Source organism: Synchiropus splendidus, chromosome 9 (assembly GCF_027744825.2).
Source record: "Synchiropus splendidus isolate RoL2022-P1 chromosome 9, RoL_Sspl_1.0, whole genome shotgun sequence".
NCBI classification, from domain to species: domain Eukaryota; kingdom Metazoa; phylum Chordata; class Actinopteri; order Syngnathiformes; family Callionymidae; genus Synchiropus; species Synchiropus splendidus.
In genome coordinates this window covers 11,763,678-11,787,564 of record NC_071342.1, presented here as the reverse complement: position 1 = coordinate 11,787,564, position 23,887 = coordinate 11,763,678, and the positions used below count along the sequence as shown (strand labels likewise).

Below are 23,887 nucleotides of genomic sequence, written 5' to 3'. Positions count from 1 at the left end.
CACATGAACGTTTCCCTGATAATCAGAATCGCTTTTTCTGGAATCATGGGTCACCAGTTCAGGCATGACAGCACCTCCAACCGCCCCCGACATGAGTACAGTTTCCTGTTACCCAATACGTCCATGCACCATTGGGTTGTTCAACCCTTATAGATTCACACGACCTCAACATGAATCCCACTCTCTCATTTATCTGAGACATCTGTTTGCTTTGTCGTGATCTCAACAGAAGAGGAAGGTCTGTGGGGGAATTCCTGGATTCTACTGTATGCAGCCTGTCCCGCGCTGGCTTTATGGGAACACCAGTCAGATGGTTTTCCTCAGAAACTATCATGTGTTGATTCACACTGAGGGGGCGTGCTGACCACTCCCACTATTTCCTTCTTACTGGGAAGTGACAGTCTGGCTTACCGTACAGAGGGAGGGAATGCATAACACGGAGGAGGGGAGGGCAGCCAATGAATGATGTGAAAGATGTATTTAAGGTTTTCCCCTTGAATGTCCAACACAGCCGCGCTCTTCTTCGGGACGTGCAGGACAGAAAGAGCTGCTGACTGTGTGTTTAGGCAGCTGTTTAATTCTGTACAAGTTCATTTTTGACAGCAGACAGGAGCTCCAGATGAGGTAAGTAGTTTACTGGAGTTGTTTTCAACAAAAATTGATTTAAAAGATACACATTAACATCAAATGGGACAGCTTTGCGAGCAGAGAGAGAAGGTCTTAATCTTAACAGTTACTGAGCTACTGAGTTACTTGAGATTTATGTTCACTCACGTGTCTGTGAATTTGTTTCCTGGTCCAACTGACAGTAAGCAGGAGCTTCCTGAATGTACACAGGTGTGGCCTTCCTCAGACAGTTCAGGGTATCTCACTGGTTTATCTTAGAACCACTGTTAAATTCCACTGAATCAACACTGATAACGATGATCCCGTGCGACCGTCCCCAACTGACCTTGTTCTTCCCTTTTTTCTCGACCCAGCTGGACATGTTTTGGGTTAACGCTGAACTGTGGAGTGTTCAATGGCACTCGCTGATCGCACTGTCCCTTCGATCTCATCATGGGAGAGTGTGGTTATAACTGATGAGTCACTTCATGCCTGGACCAGAGCGCCATCACGGCTTGCATCAGCCCAGCAAACTTTCGTCTGTGAAGCACGTTCTGGAAGACTCAAGTTTGGAGATGGATGTACACAATCACTTTTACAAAGTTTGATTCTGAGAATAAGTGGTACTTCTTAAATAGACGTTTTTTCTGCTCTCACGCAGTTGCTTGCTCTTTTTGGTCTACAATGAGCTACTGAGCTCTTGGACGATCATAACTAGGTCAAGTGGACCTCGGTTTTGATGTTAGATTTGGGCCGTTAGAAAAATTCAAACCTCCACGCAGCGCAAACGGTCATTCTTTAAAGTGAAACAACAACGGGGAAAGGACACGATGAGATCAGAAAGTTAAATAAGGAAATGACTGACTTTTATTTGGTGTGAAAGGTGAGACGTTTCTGAACAGAAGACCAGTTCAGTTCTGGATATCAGGTTATTTGAGTGAATGAGAACCAACCCAATCTCATCTGATAGTTTGTGTAGCGTTTGCATTGGGGATTAACATCACATTTTTAAGATACTGGGAGTGCTTTACCATGAGAACTGAATTCCATAGATGGCGGTGACTGGGTTTCATCTATGGGCTCAGTTCTTCTGGGAGAGTACTCGTGAGTCATCTCTGATAAAGAAGGATGTTTGGTGTAATGTACTGTAGATAAAATGGTGTTTTCACTCAAAATAAAAACAATGGATTTCACTCTTCTTTTGTTGTCCTTCTCACGAAGCTTCCGGGTTTTAGAAGGGGTCACAAATGCTCAAATTAATAAGGGAGAAACCATAAAACAGAGTGAATAAATGAAAAATTGCATGAAGGAGACACTGCTGAAAAAGAATTGCGCCGTTTTAAATTGCAGATTCACATTGGCACACAGAAATCTCAATGGAAGCCAAAGTTACGACAAAAAATTTACTTGACAATCCACACATTTTGAGTCTTTAAAGTGGTATATACTCCTCGATTTGGATGCCTGTGAAGCAACGCGTGACGGTATCAACATAAGGAAATTATGAATCCACAAGAGTCTTCGGAGGCAAAACTGTGAATTCAGAGCCACGTTCGTTTGTTCTCATGAAACATGAATCATCATCAGCATTGCACTTCTCTAGAATTCTGAATCACAACAGGAAATAGGGTCACACACTCAAGAATGTAGTGTGAAGTCACAATATCCATCGAATACAGATGTAATGTCAAAAAAGCTATTTATTGATTAGGTAATTTGTTAAAACAGGTTCGCTGTTTTGTCGTCAAGATGAATTTATGAAGCAATTGTTTAACTTCAAGAGTTCATGTTTTTAAATATGAGCATATTCAATATTCTCGAGGACCTTCATGCTTGACTTTGAAGCCGCAGATGCTCTGTCTGTCACTGAAAGACATGTGAGGGGGTTAAAGAAAAATAGATCGGAGAGAAATGGCTTCCGGAGTCAGAGAAGGGAACATTTTTATTTATTTTTTCTTAACAACAATTGTAAAAGTCCAACTTGGATTTGATGCAAAATAAAAAAAAAATCTGTTTAAAAAATCCCTACCTTACAGGCTCTTCTGTAATGCACTGTTGCATTCATAAGACATTAGAATTGGGGATGTGACTTAATGCTTATATTAATTGACTAGAGTAAGGAACATAATTGACACAAATCACATATATTAATACAGTTTTCTTCTCAGGGAACATTTTTCAGAGCATCAATTCCAGGTACATCGCATTATATGATATGATATCATAACCCAAACATCCATGATGAAGGAGAGTAAATGAGATTGTGCTGATGGCCGCAAACTGAAGTTTTCAAAAACTTCTGGAAGAACAAAAATCATGTGTTGTGCACTTCATGCAGCAAAGAGTTCAATGGAGCCGTTCCACCCCGATGTTTGGCTAATGTGTACAGATTCCATTTCATTTTGATCAGTCTAGTGTCAAATATTAAACTCAATTGAAATGTGATTAACTGGGATAAAACTCTGGTTAATAAGATTTGTTTTGAGTCCCACCTCAAATTATATAAGACATCATGAAGGTCAGTGATCAAACATAATAACGTAGCACCGTCTATTCATTCTGATTTAAAAATCCACGCCAAAAGTGTTTTGGACAACACAACTGAATCTATATATCACTCTTTACACAGAGAGCCCTAACTTGAACCACACCGTACAAGTTTCAAGTCTCAAGTCTCTACTTCTTTTCAAAACAGTCTTCTTCCAACAAGTCAGGGTTTTTCAGCAAAAATAAGTTGTCTCTTTACTTAAAACATAATGAATGCATTTAATACACCAGCCATAAAACGTAAAAAAGTAGTCATATATGATTATTAGCATTCAGAATGTTACCTTCCAACACCCATAAATGCATTATAATGACTTATATGTGTGATAACAGCACATTACAAGGGAGACATTAATATAATAAAATTCAGCAAAAAATGGTTGATGTGAAATACAATAGTGCATTCACGCTACACAACACACAAGGGAGATATTTTTAAAATAAGCAAGCAGCAATATTTTCAATCAACAAATGTCTGGGCTCAAAACAGATACTGTATATATGCCTCAAAAGAAGATATTCATTCTGATCAACTGTAGGTTTCGATACATAAGCACAGACATGAGTCATAAATGAATATTTCTTGTTTGTAAATGATCTGATTTTACATCATAGAATCCAGAATGTAGGTGTCATTGTAGTAGTCCTTAGGATTTATGAGCAGAAGAAACTGTGCTCTTCCAATGAGCCAAATGTGTTCTTCATTCTGAAAAGTTGAAGTATGACACTCCAAAATTAAAATGGGCTGGACGCTATTTTAAGGTTTTCTGTTACATTCATGTAATATATAACTGAAAATGCAATAAAGCAACTTCACCAGTGATCTGGGCTTTAAGCTCATAAGTCTAGCCAAGGTCATAGTCAACAGCAGTAAATCCCAGGAACAGAACAAGACACATCGTAAAATGAATAAGTAACGTTGTTAAAATGATTTTAAAATACATAAATACCTATGTGGTTGGTTCGATGCGGTGCTGGTGTTTAAAAAATATTAAAAGTCTTCAAAATGCCAAAAGACTCGCAAGTGTGATAATGGAATGGTTATTAAGAGTGTAATGATACCGATATTTCAACATATGCCATGGTTTCTGAAGTTTGGATCCAAAATGTGCTTCTTGTTGATGTGCTTCGAGAGTCAACTGAACGACCTCATTGGCTCGTGTGAAATGCCAGTCAAGTGCGTCATCAGTCACTGTGACCAATCGGAGAGGTGTTTTTTGTAGCGGCTGTGCAACAGGCTGGCTTCCTGCTCCGTGCGGGCTAGCGTCCGGATTTAACACGCTTTACCCTTTAAACAGCGCCGTTCGGGGAAATGTTTGCGCCGAGTTCTACTCTAATTCTCTGAGTGAGTTGGATAAAGGAAGGTTTTTGCGTCTCTCTCTGACAGCAACGCGTGCAGTAGTTCGAGGCTGTGGCATGGATGAGGCACGGCCTAACAGCGGTGCTCAAGCCCACGGGCTAGTGTCGCTGTTTCCCCCCGGACTACAGGCGATCTACGGGGAATGCCGGCGACTCTACCCGGACCAGGCCAACCCGCTTCAAGTTACGGCTATTGTGAAATACTGGTACTCATTTCCCCCCCCCTTCACTTTACTATTTTCCTCTACGATTTAAAAGTCTCACTCTTGTAAACAAAGCTAGCTACTCAGCTAGCAGCGATAACTTCGATGTAATAATGCAGTAGTTACATAAAACTGAAAGAGTCTTATGAGAAAACAACCAACTGCATGTGTGTTTTGTTGATATGTCAGTTGTTAATCTTGCAGATCTATGATCAAACGTTAAGAGTATGGCTTTATTAAGTGTCTTGTTGTGTCCTCCAGGTTAGGTGGTCCAGACCCCCTCGACTACATCAGCATGTATAGGAACGCTGGCTCTCCAGCTCAGGACATCCAGGAACATTGGCACTATGTGAGCTTTGGCCTGAGTGACCTCTATGGTGACAACAGAGTTCATGAGTAAGCGCCTTGGTTTTGTCGTCATTAGTGCAGCAATTCAAGCATATTAGCACAGCCACTTCTGTAACTACAGGTCACTGGAAACCCCTTCTTTACATGTTGGCCACCTAATGAGTCCCCTGCTACTTTGCACCATGCTGTTGTTTGGGCTCTGAAGTGCAACTTTCCTTCTACTCATGCATATGTAAAGAAATGAGAGCACAGCTGGTGTTTATACAATCTCACTGTGTGTGTGTGTCAGATTCACAGGGGGAGACAAGCCCAGCGGTTTCGGCTTTGAGCTCACATTCCGACTCAAAAGGGAGGTGGGAGAAACAGCACCACCGACTTGGCCGGCGGAACTCATGCAAGGCTTGGCGCGATATGTATTCCAGTCAGGTAAAGTTAATTTAAGTTACAATTCTGTCTGCGAGGTCAAATATTTATCTAACTCCAACGTGGTCATTAGAGGGGCTTCACTGTATAGACATATTTCAGACAGTGAAACCTGTATATTATATACTGTGGATTCATTACGCATAGAGTGAAGTACATCATGACATTTTCATGATTAGAATATCAGAAATTGATATTGATAGCATTGTACACGTTATTAGAGAAAGGCGCAGCATAAATATATTCGAGCACCACCATACAAAAAAATGCGTCCATACACACAATCGCCTTCACTTCTCTCTGTGGGGGAGCAGTTTCCGTAAGCGTTTACATTCATGTATATGAGTTTCACTTTAATAGCACATACTTTTTTAAAACCTAAGAAACTCTCAATAATGATATTAGTAACCGAGACTGTGGGAGTCTTGGGCCATTCAAATTATGTACTGGTGCATACTGAGCAGTTTGCCTAGGAAAACTAAACACTAAGACACTAAATTTAGGGATTCCTTTATCTGTGAGACACAACGACTAAAAAAAGGTTTGGCAGGTTTCTTTTTCAATAAACAGTGACATAAATTGTTCTTTGTTTTTTTGTTATACATGTACTTTATTATCCACATCTTTTGTTTCAACCTTTTCTTTTTGTTTGGTTCTCACCTTAGTTGTATTCTGAATAAGATTTTGTCATACCAATCCAGAAGTATTCTGTTAACTGTATTTAAGTTCTTTGTTGCCAAAGTCACGAAAAAGCAAGCACCAGTTGTGTTTTTGATCTGCCTATATTGCCTTGTAGCTTTCCCACGGCCCATCTTGATGGCAATAGCCATTCAGTAGATTCAGTAATGAGTCATAAAACCTTGTCAGCTTCACACGGTGACAGTATTCACACATAGTTGAAACACCTCATGCATATTCATCAGATGGCCCTCTTTTATAACAGATGCTAGATGTCATGCTAAAATATAGCCTTACATGTGACAGTGAGCCATGAGCCCTCTCAAACCTCAACTATTCAAATGTTTGATTAGTACCATGCGTAACCACTTGACGTCAATCTAACTCTATTGAGTTCACTGAAATATATTGGCAGTATTTTTCATCCTGGGGCAAAGCTGATGTCTTCAGCTTTTTATTCACTGAGAGAATGCAACTTTCTTTTTCTTTGGGGAACGGTTCTGTCATGCTCTGTGATTTCACTGTTTTCACCCTTGCTGTGTTTTTAAACAAGCTTAAGCTCTGTCACTGTTTGTACAATCTCGAATGTAAACACACTTCTGATTATTTCAACAACCCAACACTTTGCGTACCGCTTGTGTTGCGTCTCCGTTCACATAAAAAAGGACAATCTTGCATTTTGAGTTTTTCTATTTTGTATTTAACTAAACTTATAGAGTGTTATGGATGTTGTCTGCGGAATATCTGATGGATTGTAATTCAGGTTACCTACAGTCAGTGACTGCATTTAAAACTATATTGTATCATATTGCTGGATCATTATTTTGTCTTTAATTCAGTTGAGGGGCGTATATTCACTGTAACTACCGACAATTGTTGAGGGGTGACTGCTCTCCTTCAGACCCCCACATCTCCACCAGCCATCTCTTTGTTCACTCCAGCTGGAATCAATTTATATCTGTGGGTGGGCTTGGCCCTTGAACAGAATGACTGCTGATTCCGGACCATCAACGTCCTCAATGCGGCATATTTTGGACAGGGTGCCTCGCCTGCTACCGCCCAAGTTGAGGCGGCGCGCTAATTGAATTGTGGTTTTATATTGTGCAATGTTTCTGTTTAAATCTCTGCATGCAGGTCATACTCTGCTTTTATTGTGTCCTTGTTAGAAAGGCATCACACTGGTGGCTTGTTCTGTAACAAATGCAGATTGCTGATTTGTCTTTTCAGAAAACACATTTTGTAGTGGTGACCACGTATCATGGCACTGCCCTCTTGATAACAGCGAGTCAAGAATCCAGCACATGTTGCTAACAGAAGATCCACAAATGTTGCCCATTCAAACCCCCTTTGGCTCTGTGAGCTTCCTGCAGGTAAGATGAAAACTTCTGATTCACTTGTGATTGAATTTGACTCTATTTCAAAGACCATTTGCAGTCACCTGTAAATATATGCCTCCCACTGACTCCTATTGTCTCGGCAGATCGTCGGTGTGTGTACAGAGGAGCTCCAGGCAGCTCAGCAGTGGAACGGCCAAGGCATTTTGGACTTGATGCGTGGGGTCAGTGTGTAAGTACAGCTGAAGCCACATGATCACAAACTGGCATCGCTTCTGCAAATCGCTAAAGATGAACCATTAACTGCTTCATGAAACTGACCGCCATGATGTACAGAGGTCCTGTGAAGCATGTCCTTCTGAGCATATTTACCCGCTCATGTATTAACTCTGTGTTTAGCTTGGGCAAATGCAGTCCTGTGACTAATGTTGATGATTGTCCTGTGAACAGAGCCGGTGGGCCCTGGCTGATCACCGACATGAGGAGAGGAGAGACTATTTTCGACATTGATCCCCATTTACAAGTAAGGTTTTATTAAGTCCTGAAGGGTTTCTTGTCTTGTTTCTTCAGCACATGCACCCAAAAAGCAGCCTCTGTGGTCATGTATCCCAACTGCAAGAGCTCAATTGCGTCTCCGCACTGTGATCTCGTGTTAACGTTTGCGTATCTGAATTGCTCTTCTAAGCAGGAGCGAGTGGACCAGGGTATTGAGACGGAGGGCTCGAACCTGAGCGGTGTTAGTGCTAAGTGTGTGTGGGACGATTTGAGCCGGCCACCAGAGGACGAGGAGGACAGTCGATCCATCTGTATTGGATCACAGCAGCGGCGACTGTCGGATAAAGGTGAGCCAAGTCAGGGAATTACAATCCCATTTAGGTTTTAACGCAAACCAAATACACACAAGGTAACAACACTTATAAAGGTATAAAGGAATATAGACTTGTTCCTTGTTGATCCAAGGGTTATTCAGGATGATAATGTTGGCTCTTCTGTCTTGACAGATACGGAGCAGATCAGAGAGACTTTGAGAAAAGGACTGGAATTCAATAGCAAGGCGGCGCTGCCCCCGATCAACAGTCAGCGATCGAGTCATGATAGACCTCAGTTAGTTCTCCTCTCACACTCATGCATGCACATGACACAGTCTGCACTCATCCATGGTTATAGGCTAAACTCATTGCACATTCATCTCACTTCCTATTTTAAATGTAAAAGCACTGCCTCCTTTCTCTTTCCCTCAGAAGTAGGAAGGACAGTCTGGAGAGCGAGAGTTCAGCGGCCATCGTTCCACATGAGCTGGTCCGGACCCGACAGTTGGAGAGTGTTCACCTCAAGTTTAACCAGGAGTCTGGCACTCTGCTTCCCCTCTGCCTAAGGTGCCTGGCCACAGGATATCTTGAAACTTGACTGTCACTTTTTAATGTCGAGTTCAAGCTCTGCTTGTCCATTGGTTCTTACTGTAAAACTAATCTGAGTCATCATGAAGACAATGTGAGAAAGTGTTTGCTAATGTCCCTGGCAACGTCGTGTGTCTACCCATGCCTGATCGGATGATGATGATTAAACACTGTGGTGATACAACCATATCTCTGCTAAGGATACGATGAGGTTCAGATTACAGAGGGACCTTTGTGTGATCAGGGCTGAGACGTGCTGAGACTGGGGAGTAAGGGAAAGGAGTCAAAGGTTCAGTTATGAGACGCTGACTTGAGGTTAATCATATTAACCGCTGCATAACTGTGATGCGCCTTGTCAAATGTAAAAAAAAAAAACTGTTTAAAACCAGACTACATGCAGCAGCATGAACTCGAGTTCATCCATGAAACACAAACACAAAACCGACTGGGCAGAAGTGGAACACACGTTTGTTTAGTGATTAAAACATATATTGTCTATTTTCGGACAGAGGGCGTTTGCTTCACGGAAGACACTTTACTTTCAAGAGTATCCATGGTGACACGGCCATTACATTTGTGTCGACGGGAGTTGAGGGAGCGTTTGCTACTGAAGAGCATCCGTATGCAGCCCACGGCCCCTGGCTGCAGGTAAGGGCTCCTTCTCATGCTGCTCGCACTTCCACACAGTTACAGTCCAGTCCCAAATTTGATTCCTATAATCGGAGCATTTGGAATCTGAAGACATCTTGCTGATGAGGTTACTGGATCTAATTCCTAACAGCACTGGTGTGTGACTGCAGAAAGCTTTTAAATATACCTTTCACTAGTTTTCTTTAACTAGCTCACAACATAAATTTAGACCGTTCTGCAGTTCCTAATGTGGGCTTTGAAGTAAATACTGTTCTGGAGTGATTTTCTTAGTGTCATCCTGCTCTTCGACTGGAGCATTGTGTCAATTGTATTTGGTTGTTTCTCCAGGCTCCACTGACTGTGAGTGGAATACGATGATGCAAAGGTAGAAACGACTAATATCTTTATGTCTTATGTCTAGATATTGTTGACTGAAGAGTTTGTGGAGCAGATGCTCGGAGATATACAGGAGCTCAACACCCATGAGGAGGTTAGTGAATCTGGCTTCATCTTTTCTTTCATTTTGGCCAACCTCTTCATATCTGACTTCACAGACAAAGTTACCAAAGGAGTACAGTTGGCCTGAGAAGAAGCTGAAGATCTCAGTCCTACCAGACTCTGTGTTTGATAACCCGCTACAATGAGACGTCTCGGAGAAGGAAAACACTAAGCAGCTGAGCGTACAGTTGAAGCGGTCGACGTGGACACGCAGTGACCCTGAGCTGCGATACGAGACCAACTAAAAACTGTTACTGCATTCTCAGACTGCCCTCACTGTTTACAACATTTCACAGAAGCCTCCAAAAGGTCAACTCCCCCTCAAACCTGCCGGTCTGCATGGTTGACCTCTTCCAACACTATAAGCAGCAACATATTTCTCCCAAGAGAAACAGGATTTTATCATTTCAACAGCCTTTCTGCTCGTGTTTAAAGTAAGCCATTGATATAGAAGAGCATGTCGGCTCCAGAGAAGGGTCAAATGTTCAACTCTAGTGAGTGCAGTCATAATGTATATGATGTGACCAGATGCTGGACATTTTTAATTAGGTGATGCCAAAGTTTTTCGGTGAAAACTGTATCTACATAAACCATTACAGTAGTTTCTTCTGCGACATTACCGTGGTTAGCCATCCATTCACAGCCTGATCATTGAATAGTACAACTTCTAATCTCCTTCCCTTCAGCATTCCAAAGCCAGAGTGTAGATGTAACGTCTATCGAGCCTTGTGTCAAGCCAGTTAGAAATGGAAAACCCCCAAATGAGGGCTATTATGTGGCATCATTACTAGCTACACCAAGAAGCAGCTCTGCTCACAACCTCTCCTGAAGACACTTAGATCAACAATTTACTTTGGTCCACAACCACACCGTATCATGGAGAAAATTCATCACTGAAGCTCAATCTGTGCCTAAAGTAAATGATTAACATCATTAATTTATTCACCTTGAAGTGTCTCAACAATCTTGCTGTTACTGTTGCAAAGGGTGTAGCAGGAGAGCAATTTACAGTATTCCTCTTGATATGCATCTAGTTGTTCAAGTTTTAAACTCTATAAACAAAACTCTCAGAAGGTAAGAAATGTCTGAAACAGCCCGACCAGTACCTTCCCTAACCATTGCAAAAGCCCTCCTCCGTGCCTTGAATCTTTTCTGCTGTTACTTTTTGGTGCTGCTGGATGGGTCAGTCACCACAGTGTATCAGTGCTGCTGAGTTCAGTGGCTTCTCATTGTTACTGTAAAAGCATTCCAGTGTAAACCAAATTCAATACGTATTCCTTCGCCTGATTTTTTTTTTTACTCATTCTTTATTCAGAGTGACAGTTTAAATGTTGATAACATTACGTGTTCTTGTTTTCTGAAGTTGATTGTAACCTAAGTGCATTAAAGAGTGTAGATATTTACACTAATAAAGCTGGGAAATTAATGTTAGCAGTGCTTTCCTAATCACAAAAATGTGATCTGTTTCCCCCCCTGTCATTTCATTTCTCCGTCAACATTACACTGAGTGCCGAAAGAGTCAGCGCCCCTCCTTCACTGTCCACAGTCTTGTCCCTTTCCTGCATTGATTATCACAACCTTCTCCATTCACAAGCTCCTACTTGTCCGTCACGATGTTGTCTGCATCATCACCAGAACCACCTCCTTCTATCACCGCACCCTATCCTGCAGCAACTCCACTGGCTTCCCATTAGATGAAAAATAGATGACTCGCTCCTCCTGTTCACCATCCAGCCACAAACTTGCATAAGATATTCAATAAAAGCCTTTGATTTGTGTGCAGTGGGGCGATAAAAGTAGCTTGCAAGACAGGGAAGACTGGACACTTTCGATTTAGATAATACTAACTGACCCTAAGATAACAGACCAGTTTCTTTTAAATGGTCGCAAGCTTTGCACCTTTCTGTTATGGTTCCGTTTATGTTGTTATCTATTATCTGTGACGTGTATGTCACGTTTGTGAAACTGTCAAAAATGAAATATTCTGCAACGTTAAATGAGCATAAAATGCCAAGCAGGGCTTTTTAAAGTAAGAAAGGGGAACATGTTGATGTTTATGCTTGACGTCATGACGTCCAGGATGTACGCCCCGCCCCTCTCTCGTCCCCTCCCTCCCGGTGTGTATCCACTCTGACGGGTCACGTTATCAGGCGGAGTGGGAGCACTGCGCTTCCTCCAGCCTGCCTCCATTAACCAAGTCATGAGTTGGAGAGTTCCGCGGAGAGCGGCCGTGAAGCCTGACAACTTACCGAGACCGATCTGACGGCGGCTGCGGGAATCGAACGACGTGATCCGGAGCTCGTCTCGGGACCGGACTCGAAGCTTTCCCGGCGGCGGAAGGTGCACCAGAACCCAGCGACGTACGACATGGAGAATAAATAGTTGGTGTGCTCGCTTCTCACTTATGTAGACACGTGAGGATTTATTCACTGCGGGGTTTTCATTTAGAATCAAAATACTTGGGTCTGTTCAAGTTTCGCTTGGTATGACCGCAACATAATCCAAAATGCACCTTAAATGTGGAGTATAGCGCTTTTAAAGTCGTCTACCCGCTTCAGGCTTCACTTTCATTAAAAAAGAAACCGAATACTGCTCCAATTCATCTGTGACAAGCTATGTAGCCTTGCTGGAACCGGACACTACTCCAAAAATCACATCAGAATTATGTGGTGCAGATCTGCAGAACAGCTAATAAACAGTTCCGCCTCTGTGCTTTGTTTATAGTTGAGCCAAGTCACTAACCTCAAAAATAACAACCTACTAATATAGGGGCTCAAAAAGGTGGTGTTTTGTTGACCTGTGGCTGTCTGCCAAAGCTTTTTTGTTGTTTCCACCCAGTGTAAATTGAAATTACAGGTTGACATTAAGACTGAAAAGGTGCAGACCTGATGACTCATTGATGGATAAGTTGGTGACATCATCAAATTAGTCATTGTTTCCGAATGTAATGACCCGAGTCTGATTCATGGTTTAATTTTGGTTACGATTGGCTACGAGAGATAACGGCTTCTTTGAACTTATCTTATGTAAGTTTGTTTGTCTCTATACCTTGCGGCCCCTCTGTGCTACCTTTGTGAACCACTGCTAGACTGAGCTCTACCCACTGGACAACCACCAAAACCCGACCATCTGGAACCTCTTGAGCTCAAATTTAAAGAAAAACAAAAAGTGAAACTGATTTGTGAGCGTGTGTAAAGTATGTGCACGCGTGCATGACCTATTGAATTTGAAATATGGCCCTAAATCATTTTAAATTTTGTTGTTGTTTTTAATTGTATCAATCAAATCTTCTTTTGTAAAATTGTCCAGTGTACATTTAGTTGATATGATTCCGTATTGGGATTTTTCTCATCTCATTTATGAAATTTAATGAAATCTCTCCCGAAACAATTTGGCTTCACTGAACTGAACCACGTGTCATTCAAAGTAACTTGCTGCAACTTAAATATGTTTCTCTGTTTCTTTAAAATTCAGCCATTTTGTCAAGTTTTATTACATATTTTTAACTCTAGCTCCTGTTGGCTGTCAACAGTCTTTTGTCATCCTAAATAGATTCTTCTGCTCTTATTCCAGAGTCTGGATCCACCTGGAGTAATGGAGGCCAGTTGGAAGCTTGGTTTGGAGGAGGAGCTTCTCTGTCCGATCTGCCTGAATGTTTTTGCCGAGCCTGTCCAGCTGCCGTGCAAACACAACTTCTGCACGAGCTGCATCTCCGAGGCCTGGGCCAAAGAAGAGACGGCCGTTCGCTGTCCCGAGTGTAACCATGACTACGACCAGAAGCCCACCCTGGAGAAGAACTTTAAACTAGCCAACATAGCGAACAGGTTCAACGCGCTAAACACCGACAAAGCCCCAACTCTCTTGCACTGCGTGCTCTGCAGACGAGGACCTCCACTGCCGGTCAGGAAGGTCTGCTTACGCTGCAAGGAGCCGTGTTGCCAGACGCACATCCAAACACACCTGCAGCTGCCATCTACAGCTCCGGGACACCTGCTGGTGGACGCAGAGGAGCTGAGTGCGTGGACCTGCCCCACCCATGAGCAATACAGGTTATTCCACTGCACAGAGGAGCAGGTGGCTTTGTGTTTCTACTGCTGCATCTCCAGCTGTACAAAGAGAGGCCACACGGTCTGCGACGTGGACACACAACATGTGAACATCAAGGTAACGCTCTGACACTCTCCTAGCTTCCACATTCACACAAGAGTTTCACCGCTTTGGGGCGCTGATCTCTGACCAGGCTTGCTCACTGAGGGTTCAAGGCAAATTCGAGCAATGGTTACGGAAATGGCTTGGAAATCTGAGATGTGCTAGTATATACCGTACGTGAGTGGCATCTGGGGCCTGTAGCCTGATGGTTGATGAACCTGAGGGTTGTGTGACGGATGGATGAACAACTATAACCTGAAGGGAAGTGTCTCATGAAGGTTTGAGCACACTTTCAGAAGGGATTGAGGGTGGAATGAGACCGGATTTTGCATCTGCTCCCTGCCAAGCTCTTTGTACAGACTTGGAAGTACTGATCCACATCTTAGCCACTTCACACTCAGAAATTCAGTGGGCGCTGATACCTGGCAAAGGTATCATTTGTTGTTTCGTCCTCATTTCCTGTCAGATGAGGGGAGAACACTGCGAGAATCAGCTGAGCTTGAGCATCTGCTGTCTTGAGGATGTGTTTCTCATTCCATCTGGGATAGTCACAGACACATTTCCTTCCGGTGTGAGAATCACACAAGTCTAAATCTAGAGGCCTTGCTTTGGTCCAGTGCTATTATTGGGACAAAAGATGTCAGTTCAGCCCTTTTCCACAGCTGCTCTGAACACACCCAACATGTTTCTGGAGTTTCACCACCGTATGTGAAAACTCCTGGAGTCACATTCTGGTTCTTCTCACATGGACGGGGGGAGTGTTTAAATGTTGACGTCTGTTTCTTGGCTTCAAAAGCCAGAATGTTTTCTCATGATTTCCTCGGAGGCAGTTCTGTTATCAAATAAGTATTTCAGCTGCCCCTTGGCGTATCTCTTGTTGCTTTTGGTGCGCGTAAACAGGATAGCTACGTTTGTATCTTTAGCTTTAAAACTCTCCAAGGGGACGTTTACCGTAATCTCTTGCTGACTCGCTTGCTAGTTTGAACACAAGACAGCGGAAAGGTAATATAACGATAATGCGTTTCTAGAGACTCTGTAGGAGGAGGCGCACTCCCACACAAAGCCTCACCTTAGTGTTTCGCAGCAGGAAACCGTCACTCAGGGAGGCTATTGCACTTCCTGGTGTCAGTCCGTCAGAATGCCGAGGGCAGGCCACTGACATCAGACGTGGGGAATAGTTGTCCGGTGATTGTGAAAGAGGCTCTCTGTTCGATGCGCCTGAGGCTCCTCATTTAAACATGAGCTTCCTGGCAACGGCGGGTCTCTGGATGCCTAAATAGGACAGTGACCATTGCTGAATTTAATCTTGGTAAAGCTAGACTTTCGCTCACTCTTGTTCACTCACATCAGCAGAAGAGGGGATCTTAAGCCTTCAAGGCCGACCACTTGGTTTAGTGACGAAGAATTTCCAAAGTAAGACAGTCATCTCATATTAAACTACAAAAGCACCAAGACAGTGCAGACATCCACTAAGGAGCACAATTCGAACAACTTTATAAAAACAAAGAGAAAGTCAAATCAATAGCATAATATTGCAAGAATTGTTTGGTCATAGGAGAAAAAGAAGGGATTCAAAAAAAGCATGTAAAAGCAGAGTCTTATTGGGCTGCAGATATAACAATTTCCAATACCTTAGACATAAGACTTACAGTCCTTTTTTGGAGACTGACAATTACATTTTATGCTTTGCGTTAATCTGGTCTAAACTGAAATGATGGTACATATTTTTAATCTGTCAACCAGTAAGAGGGCTTGTATCGACTCGTAGAACTGGTGTCACATCCGGGTGACAAAATAACATCCTGACATCGAAGTGAGCCGGCAATTAAACACACAAGTTATTGTCAGACAGTTGGAATAGGAAATGAACACTTTTGTGAAGTTATTATTACGAGTAAACACAAATGAAATCTCTCTGTGTGTGCCTCATATCAAACTTGTGTTGCGCTACACAATGAATCACATTTGAAATGTGAGTCTTGCTGGGGATCGTCTGCAATGTAAACATTTACAGGACGGCGACCAAATTCGTGCAGCCTAAGTGAATCTCAGACCTACTCTCGCACTGCTGATCTGTACGACCACACAGTTTGCTGAGGTTTCACATTAAACAAAACAAAAAGGCTCTGCGGCGTTGGACCGAGACCCATCAATCATTGACAAGTGACCCGCCCCCAGTCCAGTCGCAGGGTAGGTGCTGGTACAATGAGCAGTACCGAAGAAAAAATTCATAAAATCTTGGCTGGCGAGTACTTCTGCTGTCAGAAATACAGGACATTTCAACAGTGTTGTTTTCTGTATGATGTCATAGTTTTCATTGAGTTGTGCTTCATGACTGCATATTTATTCCATAAGTGAATCCTACACTGTGATCTTATTTTTTTTAATAATTATCATCATTTATTCTTATTCAAAGCTTCATTTTTTTGCTGAAAGTGGACTTTTTAAGTAAAACTTTCAACAAAACAGACAGATTTTCCTAAAATAATCCTGATTAGTAACCATTATTACAATATTTATCAAATTAATTGTGATGATCAATTTTGCTTTCATGGTGCAGGCCATTCGAGTGAATGACAATTCCTTCAAACCAATTCCGGCAGAGGTAGTAATGTACAGTACATGCTATTCAATAGGGGTTCAGAGAGTTGCTCAGGCCTGTTTTCATGCTCCCATGTTGTTATTTCAGTACAAATGTACATGTAGCCGCCTGGCTCTCTCTCTGGAGCCCTCGCTACTTATCCAGTTCAAGTTTACTAATGGATCATATTATTTGTGTCCTAGTCTATAAGCAGTGGTTGTGGCTTCATAGTTGAGCTGGTAGAAAGGACGTGGCAACGCGTTGAAATGAACTGTTGGTGGAGGGTTTCACTGCCAGCGTTGGACACAAGTGTAGTCTAGTGGTCAGTCAGTTGTTGTTTGACTGTTGTGAGCAGCTGAAGTAGTCTGTTGCTGTGATACTGTCAAACTGGCTCGCTGGAGAACACAGGAATGTCCCTTTTCTCTCTATCGCTCGTCCAATGCTTGAGAGCTTGTTTCTTTTGCTTCCTCTTGCTTCGTGCTTTCATTCACCAAGTTCTTGGCTGAGGAATTTTCCTTTCTTTCTTGTCATTGGGGGAATGGAGACCCTGGTGTTATGCACACACAGACATGACAGTCTGTCAGGCCTGAGTAAAGGATGTTGCTTGGCAAAAAAAAAAAAAAAGCTGTCTCTGAAGAAGGTTTTGTGGGAAGATTCAACCGTTTCCCTTTTCCCTCCTTATCTATCAGCCTGTGACTGCAGATTGATTTCCATCGCCAGCTGTAAACGGAGACGGATTATGTTTTCCAGCTCTTTCCCTGGCCTTTGACTTTCCTTGCAGAAAATCGACTAGTCCCAGACAGCGATGAACCCAGACGGGTTCAAATGGATCTGTGTGATGGTTGTACGACAGAGCTAATACCTAAATGCACGCAGTTGTCTCTGCCAGCTGTTGTCTACCCCTTTTTTTCCAGTGGCTCATGAATGAATGTCAGCTCTGAGGTCGCAGCTCTTCAACTTCTTATCTCCTTTTTCAGTCTTTCCTGCAGAGGTTTGTGAGCTGAATCCACCTCCTGTTTGTCATCTCTCCGCAGACCATGCTAATGAGGCAGCAAAACAAACTGGAGGGTCGTGTGCAAAACATTGATGAGCAGATTACTAAGCTGGAGTCTGACAGGACAGTGATGAAGGTACAGTGCCACGCAAAATCAAAATATCAATACACGTTTCCCCGCTAGGATTGTGCCGGAGCGCTGGCGCTTCTGAGGACAATCACTCAAAAGGTACTGCCTTTTGTGATTAGCCCGGAAGACAGGAAGCATCTAGTTCATCACTATATGTGACTGAATTAACAGGATGTGTCATATTTTATTGCTTGAAATTTTATCCTCTATTGTCAAATTACTGAGGGAGTCAAAACAAAAATAGCAGTCCAGACAGATTGAATGATGCACAATTGATTTAAAGCTATAAAACTCACTATTATGACTTCAACCGTTGCAGTGCATTAGAGTTGTGGGCCATATATAATTATATTCCAGACCTCATGTGGACCACAGGCCTCACATTTGACATAAGTGGTATGTAAACACCACAAAAAAAACAAGTTTAAACCTTAGATAACAGAAACAATGATATGAATTTGTCATGTTGATTTGATAGTATAACGTTCTGGTTCACGACAGGATGCCGTGTCGGAGCTGAAGGAGTGTTTGAGAGACCAGTACCAGAAGATGCATGCGCTTCTGGAGACGAGCCAGACTGACACCCTGAATGTGCTGGAGAGGTCCTTCCACAAATATGTCAGGAAGAACTCCCAGCAGGCCTTGCAGCTCAACAAGCAGCGGCAGGAGGCCAACAAACTGCGGAGCTCATTGCAAACGTTTGCACAGAGAGCCTACAGCATCAACATGATGAAGGTAGCTGTGTCACATGTTCTCCCTCTGGAGTTTGCTCATGTATGCTGTCTGGTTGGTGAGATAAAGTGCTTGTTTTTGCTATGTTTGTGTCATCAGGAGTATTTAAGTTAAAGTGTTGCAAGTGTGTACTTTTGTGTTATAGTATATGTAGAAAGACAAATATAATAAACTAAATATGTGATTTAAGTTAAGTATTATATGAGTGGCCGCTGTTCTCAGTAATGCATTGAGAGTAAAAACACTGCTGCTAGTTTCTCTGGAGCTCAGAGGCGTGCAGACTCGCTGTAGTGAAGAATTTACAACTTTTTATCTTTGAATTCGGTCTTACTTCTGAAAGCTACTAGACGTACAGTTACCATGACATACAGAATACCATAACAGTTGTCTTGTAATTAAAGGCTGAATGCATATATTTTATAAAAAAAAGGGAAAATATTGATCATAAATCATGACCAACAGGATCGTTTAAAAATGTAAGACTTTTGTTAGTTTCATATTGAGTCAACTCTAAGTTCGACAATATCTCATTTATCACAAGTCATGTGTCATTTCGTCTAAAAAGACTGATGAAATTTAGGCTCTATTTTTTTTTAAGTTGAAATTTGTCTCGCACTTTCCCCCGATGCATTTTTGTGTTGCCGGATTCAAGTTTAACCGTGTAACCCGCCTTTTGCCAAATGAAACTGGGATTGGCTCCAGGTGCGCCGACGAGCCGGGACAAGTTGACAGACATAAGTTCATCATCCTCAAAATGGGGAAAATTTACAAAAATATTTCTGGTAAATGACAGCTTGAGTGCAGCATTAGCAGCCTGTTCTACATGAACGTTACCTGATTTGCAGATTAGCTTTTAAGAATACACATTTGTCTTAAAATACTCCCGAATAAATGACCGACATATTTATTAAATTAGCCTGCTCGTGTCTCTTACTTAGAAATGTACAAGCACGGATAACGGATGCTTCAAAAATAAAATAATGATAGACCTGTCGCTCTTCTAACATGACGATTTTGTTGCTGAAATGCATTGCATCGTGTGGTGTTCTAGGGATGAAGTCAGTAGTGGACAAAACCATTCTTCAAAAAATCCTAAATGTTCTTTTTACATTTCAGAACACAAAACCGTATCAACTGCTGAGAGACAGGTAAGTTGCGCCTTTCATCAGTGTCAGCAGTTCAAATTTAAGTGGGAGGCCAAAGAGAGTGTGTAAACCAGGGCCCAGCGCACGTCTGAATGTGCTTGTTTTTATTTACAGGACCATCTCTCATCTCAGTAAAACTCTCCATCCACTTACTATTGGCAAACTCAACCACCACCATGTTTTCTCTGACCTCGCAGCCAAAGAGAATAATCTGAAAAAAATCCTGGAAGGTAGGGATTAACTACTGCTAGATTCCCTTTTATATTAAAGATGAAAGACACAACTCTTATATTTTATGTGTTCAAACATCATATATTTGTTTTAATTTTCAGAGTAGTGTCGCAATTTTGTAAATAACACACCATCTTATAGCTTAAGTTTAGACCAAAAGGTGTATATTAAATTATTTACTGTAAAATAAGTCATTAAACATTTTTTTTTTCTTCTCGCAGTGCCAATCCAAGTGGTGCCCATTCTGGAGGTTGACCAGTCCCAAAGCAACTCTGTTCAACCAGGGGCCACTTCAGGACACAGCAAAAGGCGGTACGATGAGAGTAACATAGAAAGCTCCGCTTCCCGGGATTCACCATCACTGCTCTTCAAAAACTCATTCCTGTCCAATGGCAGGCTTCAGAGTCCGTCCCTGTTCCCCTCCCGGGGTCTAATGGAGGACCATCACAACAGACACGGTCACTTCCTCAACACCTCCACTCACGGTGTAGGTCCAAGCTCCAGTTCTGGCCACCACTCTGGTGCTGTGGTCTCGCACATTACAGATGGAGGTGCCTCACAACCGGGGATGTTTGACAGAAGCAAACTGGTGATTCGCTCTCAGAACAACTTCTGTTGCTCCCGGGACTCCACCGCCCACTCGTCGTACCTCAGAGGAGATGCTTTTGGGTCACCATCCAGCCAGACTCTGCAGCATTTGCCCATGACAGGACTACTAGACGTCTCCCGGACTCACCGGCACCATGACCTTTTTGGGCTTTACAGCCACCCATCAACACCACATTATGTGTCCAAGTGATTCTTCGCTTAGAAAAAAAACGGTTGCACAATGTTGTCAGGTTTTCATGGGAATTTGAATTGTGTTCGGCTCTTGAGAGTCAACGTGCCTAATCAAGTACTTTAAAGGTTGAAAGTGCGCAGGGACCATTTCAGCACAGCGTTTGTTGATGAGCAAATAAAAGAAATGTGTGGCCTTTTATTGTGTTTGTCATTTACATTTTCTCACAGGAAGTCGCTATCTTCAGAAGGTATTTCATTATTCAGTTTGATTGGAATTAAAGCATCCACAGAAACTAACATTTGAGGCTGTGTTCCACTTGACAGAGCTCTCAGATTGAAGGAAATTAATGAGCTGCTTTAGATTTGAATCCAGCTTCAGCTGAATCACATGACTTGAGAGCTAGCTAGCTTCATCATCTCTCACACTCGGAGTAGAGCTACAGTCTGAGACCAGTGGTACTTACAAGGGTTCTGGCTGAGTGGGGTTCATGTGGTCATTCCACCTGTCCAATTCTACTGGCGCTGAAATTTCTGTGAAACAGTGTCTTGTGAGGACAGAACTGCGGTTTGTCATGAGGTGCATCGTCCCTCACCTAACCGTTTTCGTTCTTTAAAAGTGGACCGCTGCAGTACAGACGTGTCACCAAGTCTAAGATGGGACTCTGAGGAGCCGCGGTACCGTATCTGGGCTGGAATAAAAAGAGAGATATTAACATGTGCTCATGCTGTTACGGTTGACCATACGAAGCTCTTTCGTGTTCGTCGTCGACACCGCGTGCGCGCGCACGACATTTGAGTTTGCTTGTCTCACCGCTACTTTTTCGGGGTAAAGTTCCAGGTGACGGTAAAGGTTCGACGTTGTCCAAGTTGAAAGTTGCTTTGCAATTACAACCCGCATAGTTTTCCTTTCCAGTTGCTTTGCAGACAAACGCATTACGATTAGAGCATACAAATCGAATTACTGTCGCCTTTCACGACACAACAGCGACTCTCCCATGACGTCACATGGGAGCGCTTTAATTGACAGGTGCCGTAAGTGGCAACTGGGTCGCAATTGTTCAAAACTCGGCAATTTCCTACATTTCGAGTGAAAAAAACTAAAGTAGCTGCGTTGCAAACGTTGCCAAAATCTCATAAAAAGAGGACAGACCCAGAACAAAGAGCATTTTATGAAGACTTTATTAGAATGAGTAGAAAACTGGTCACTCACATAGAAAAGGTTGTTTTGTCTCTACAACACAGTTTGAAAATCAGAGAAACATCTTTCGGTGAACCTCATAAGTTCTGACACACACAGAGCCAGAAGCGCTGGCTCACTCACGGGTCCATCACATTCACAGCTGAATCGACACCGAACACAGACAGGAGGTTGTAAAATGTGCACCGCCATTATTACAAAAACAGCATAAAACATACAAGTGACAGAGGTCAACACATGCGCCACCTCTACACCGTCTGCTTCTTCTTTGCTGGTTTAATGGGGGAAATGTCTTCATCATCATCATCCTCTTCATCATCATCCTCCTCCTCCTCCTCCTCATCTGACAGATCTGCTACTTGTGATACTGCGAGAAAATAGATTTCAGATGTGAAGTCTCCCGTAATCTTAATTTCTATAAAATCCTTGTGACAAGCACAAAGAATATGAAATAATAGTTTAGTTTTACAACAGGGGAATCGTAGTTTATAAACTTAATCACCCTGATGATGTCATAAAGTCATGACCAACCTACCAACAAGGTGCAAGCCGCTGATGACCACAGGTCCTGATCCGGCTCTCAGTCTGATTGTCACAGGGGCCTTCAGTTCAAATTCTCCCAAACTGACCTGCGAACAGTGAAACAATAGCTGTAAGCCTCGACTGCCACCCATTCTGAAGAGAGAGCAGTTACCATCGGTAGGCAGTTGATGTGAAGGTTGGCTATGGGGACTGAAATGGTCTTTCTCTGGTGGTTCATGGCAGTGACTTCAACCACGTTGCTTTCCTCCTTAGCATCATCGCCCAGACAAACCTAAATGAAAACAGACAAGTCAGACAAGTTTGTTTGTCTCCTGAGGTCACGGCAAGACGTTTGTGAAGTAGGTCCATAGACTGAGGGATGAATTTTCTTTAAACAAGGTTATATCACATTGCCATATTGTTTCACCTTAATCACCACTCAACGTTTACATAATAAAAACATGTTTGAAAGTCAACATGTGCCCCCCCCACACAGCAGCATTAATGCGACAAGATTTAAGTCGTATAAAAAGAACATACTGTTCTGAGTTCCAAAAAGTGCTCGAGGTCTCCTTCTTCATCTTCTTGGAAAGTGTAGAATGGAGCCTTGGACGACAACTCGCAGTCTGCACATGGAAACACGTGCACATGAATAAGTTCCAGGGCTAATAACAACCAAGTCGGAGCAGCGCAGAGACGCACGTGCGAGCCACCAGAACCAGGCTGACCCACTGCTCACCAAACACTTACTGAAGAGGGAGCTATCCAGTTTAGTCGGACCACTGCGGTCTATGTCGCAGGACTCTTCGTCGACCAAAGACATTATATATTCAATTTGCAGTTCACACTTTCAACCGAATGAAGAAGCACGTCTGCCAACCACGTCGCCGACTAAACACGGTTGACATGGTACGTCATCAGTGTGCGCCTCGATGTGCTGACGTATGTGAGGCGTTTTAAGAGAAATTAAATATAAATATTAGCTGTTAAAATAATACACATTTGAAATACATATTTAGGTTTGTTATAAAATTTAAATGAAAACGATTCGTGGAAACCCTCGGTAATCAATTGAAACAAATCTAAGAAGTAAAATAATATTTCTAGATTTATTACGGTTTAACATCCGAACTCTGAGCCACTCCTCAGACTGAGTAGGCTGAAACGTGCCCACGCCAGAATGTTGTGTCATCAATCTGCCCACACTTTCCTGGTCAATAAGCTACTTAAAAAAGAAAAAAAACACCCGTGATCGCACTTTGACACAAACCTCCTCGTTCTTCGTCATTCGGTACCCAACCTTTAAGAATGTCACTAGCTATCATTCCAAGTGGCAAATTCATGTGTTTTGAGAACTTAAGTGGGTTTTATTGAACATCCCATGCAGTGCCTCTGGTATTCA

At 42.6% G+C, this 23,887-nt stretch overlaps 3 protein-coding genes across 10 annotated transcripts; 2 read left to right on the top strand and 1 right to left on the bottom strand.

Moving 5' to 3' along the window:
* The first annotated feature begins 4,367 nt into the window (after positions 1 to 4,367).
* sufu (suppressor of fused homolog (Drosophila)) lies at positions 4,368 to 11,474 on the top strand. 3 transcript variants are annotated; one of them, XM_053875942.1, is made up of 12 exons: positions 4,368 to 4,498; positions 4,977 to 5,111; positions 5,353 to 5,489; positions 7,392 to 7,534; positions 7,645 to 7,730; positions 7,949 to 8,021; positions 8,184 to 8,340; positions 8,500 to 8,602; positions 8,740 to 8,874; positions 9,405 to 9,543; positions 9,947 to 10,015; positions 10,080 to 11,474. In XM_053875942.1, exons 2-12 carry the CDS (start codon positions 5,011 to 5,013, stop codon positions 10,167 to 10,169), a joined length of 1,233 nt encoding a protein of 410 aa, XP_053731917.1. In that variant the 5' UTR covers positions 4,368 to 4,498; positions 4,977 to 5,010; the 3' UTR covers positions 10,170 to 11,474. The 3 variants fall into 3 exon arrangements, with proteins under 3 accessions (XP_053731917.1, XP_053731915.1, XP_053731914.1); XM_053875940.1 differs by having other exon boundaries at positions 4,370 to 4,718; positions 8,187 to 8,340; XM_053875939.1 differs by having other exon boundaries at positions 4,370 to 4,718.
* A 690-nt stretch (positions 11,475 to 12,164) lies between these two features.
* Positions 12,165 to 20,988, top strand: LOC128765223 (E3 ubiquitin-protein ligase TRIM8-like). Of its 5 annotated transcripts, XM_053875744.1 has the most exons (8): positions 12,165 to 12,408; positions 13,597 to 14,187; positions 17,788 to 17,883; positions 18,379 to 18,612; positions 19,726 to 19,757; positions 19,869 to 19,984; positions 20,207 to 20,297; positions 20,382 to 20,988. In XM_053875744.1, the coding sequence occupies exons 2-8, from the start codon at positions 13,618 to 13,620 to the stop codon at positions 20,782 to 20,784; spliced, it is 1,542 nt and encodes a 513-aa protein (XP_053731719.1). In that variant the 5' UTR covers positions 12,165 to 12,408; positions 13,597 to 13,617; the 3' UTR covers positions 20,785 to 20,988. The 5 variants fall into 5 exon arrangements, with proteins under 5 accessions (XP_053731719.1, XP_053731718.1, XP_053731717.1 ...); XM_053875743.1 differs by having other exon boundaries at positions 12,165 to 12,363; positions 20,207 to 20,988; XM_053875742.1 differs by having other exon boundaries at positions 12,165 to 12,383; positions 20,207 to 20,988.
* Positions 20,989 to 21,933: 945 nt separating this feature from the next.
* Positions 21,934 to 23,857, bottom strand: npm3 (nucleophosmin/nucleoplasmin, 3). Of its 2 annotated transcripts, none has more exons than XM_053875470.1 (5): positions 23,756 to 23,857; positions 23,026 to 23,111; positions 22,658 to 22,777; positions 22,499 to 22,592; positions 21,934 to 22,330 (listed from the first exon to the last, which is right to left on the bottom strand). In XM_053875470.1, the coding sequence occupies exons 1-5, from the start codon at positions 23,826 to 23,828 to the stop codon at positions 22,212 to 22,214; spliced, it is 492 nt and encodes a 163-aa protein (XP_053731445.1). In that variant the 5' UTR covers positions 23,829 to 23,857; the 3' UTR covers positions 21,934 to 22,211. The 2 variants fall into 2 exon arrangements, with proteins under 2 accessions (XP_053731445.1, XP_053731444.1); XM_053875469.1 differs by lacking the exon at positions 23,756 to 23,857 and adding an exon at positions 23,236 to 23,685.
* Between the last annotated feature and the right edge of the window lie 30 nt (positions 23,858 to 23,887).

What these genes read in the sequence shown, in the direction of transcription:
- LOC128765223 (XM_053875743.1), top strand. Translation starts at nt 13,618, where the DNA reads ATGGAGGCCAGTTGGAAGCTTGGTTTGGAGGAGGAGCTTCTCTGTCCG. An exon ending in ACAGCATCAACATGATGAAG is followed by an intron (nt 18,613 to 19,725) that starts GTAGCTGTGTCA and finishes TTTACATTTCAG; the next exon opens with AACACAAAACCGTATCAACT. An exon ending in TATCAACTGCTGAGAGACAG is followed by an intron (nt 19,758 to 19,868) that starts GTAAGTTGCGCC and finishes TTTTATTTACAG; the next exon opens with GACCATCTCTCATCTCAGTA.
- sufu (XM_053875939.1), top strand. Translation starts at nt 4,570, where the DNA reads ATGGATGAGGCACGGCCTAACAGCGGTGCTCAAGCCCACGGGCTAGTG. An exon ending in GCTCTGTGAGCTTCCTGCAG is followed by an intron (nt 7,535 to 7,644) that starts GTAAGATGAAAA and finishes TTGTCTCGGCAG; the next exon opens with ATCGTCGGTGTGTGTACAGA. An exon ending in TTGATGCGTGGGGTCAGTGT is followed by an intron (nt 7,731 to 7,948) that starts GTAAGTACAGCT and finishes TCCTGTGAACAG; the next exon opens with AGCCGGTGGGCCCTGGCTGA.
- npm3 (XM_053875470.1), bottom strand. Translation starts at nt 23,828, where the DNA reads ATGAATTTGCCACTTGGAATGATAGCTAGTGACATTCTTAAAGGTTGG. An exon ending in GAATGACGAAGAACGAGGAG is followed by an intron (nt 23,112 to 23,755) that starts GTTTGTGTCAAA and finishes TTCCATGTGCAG; the next exon opens with ACTGCGAGTTGTCGTCCAAG. An exon ending in ACTTTTTGGAACTCAGAACA is followed by an intron (nt 22,778 to 23,025) that starts GTATGTTCTTTT and finishes GTTTTCATTTAG; the next exon opens with GTTTGTCTGGGCGATGATGC.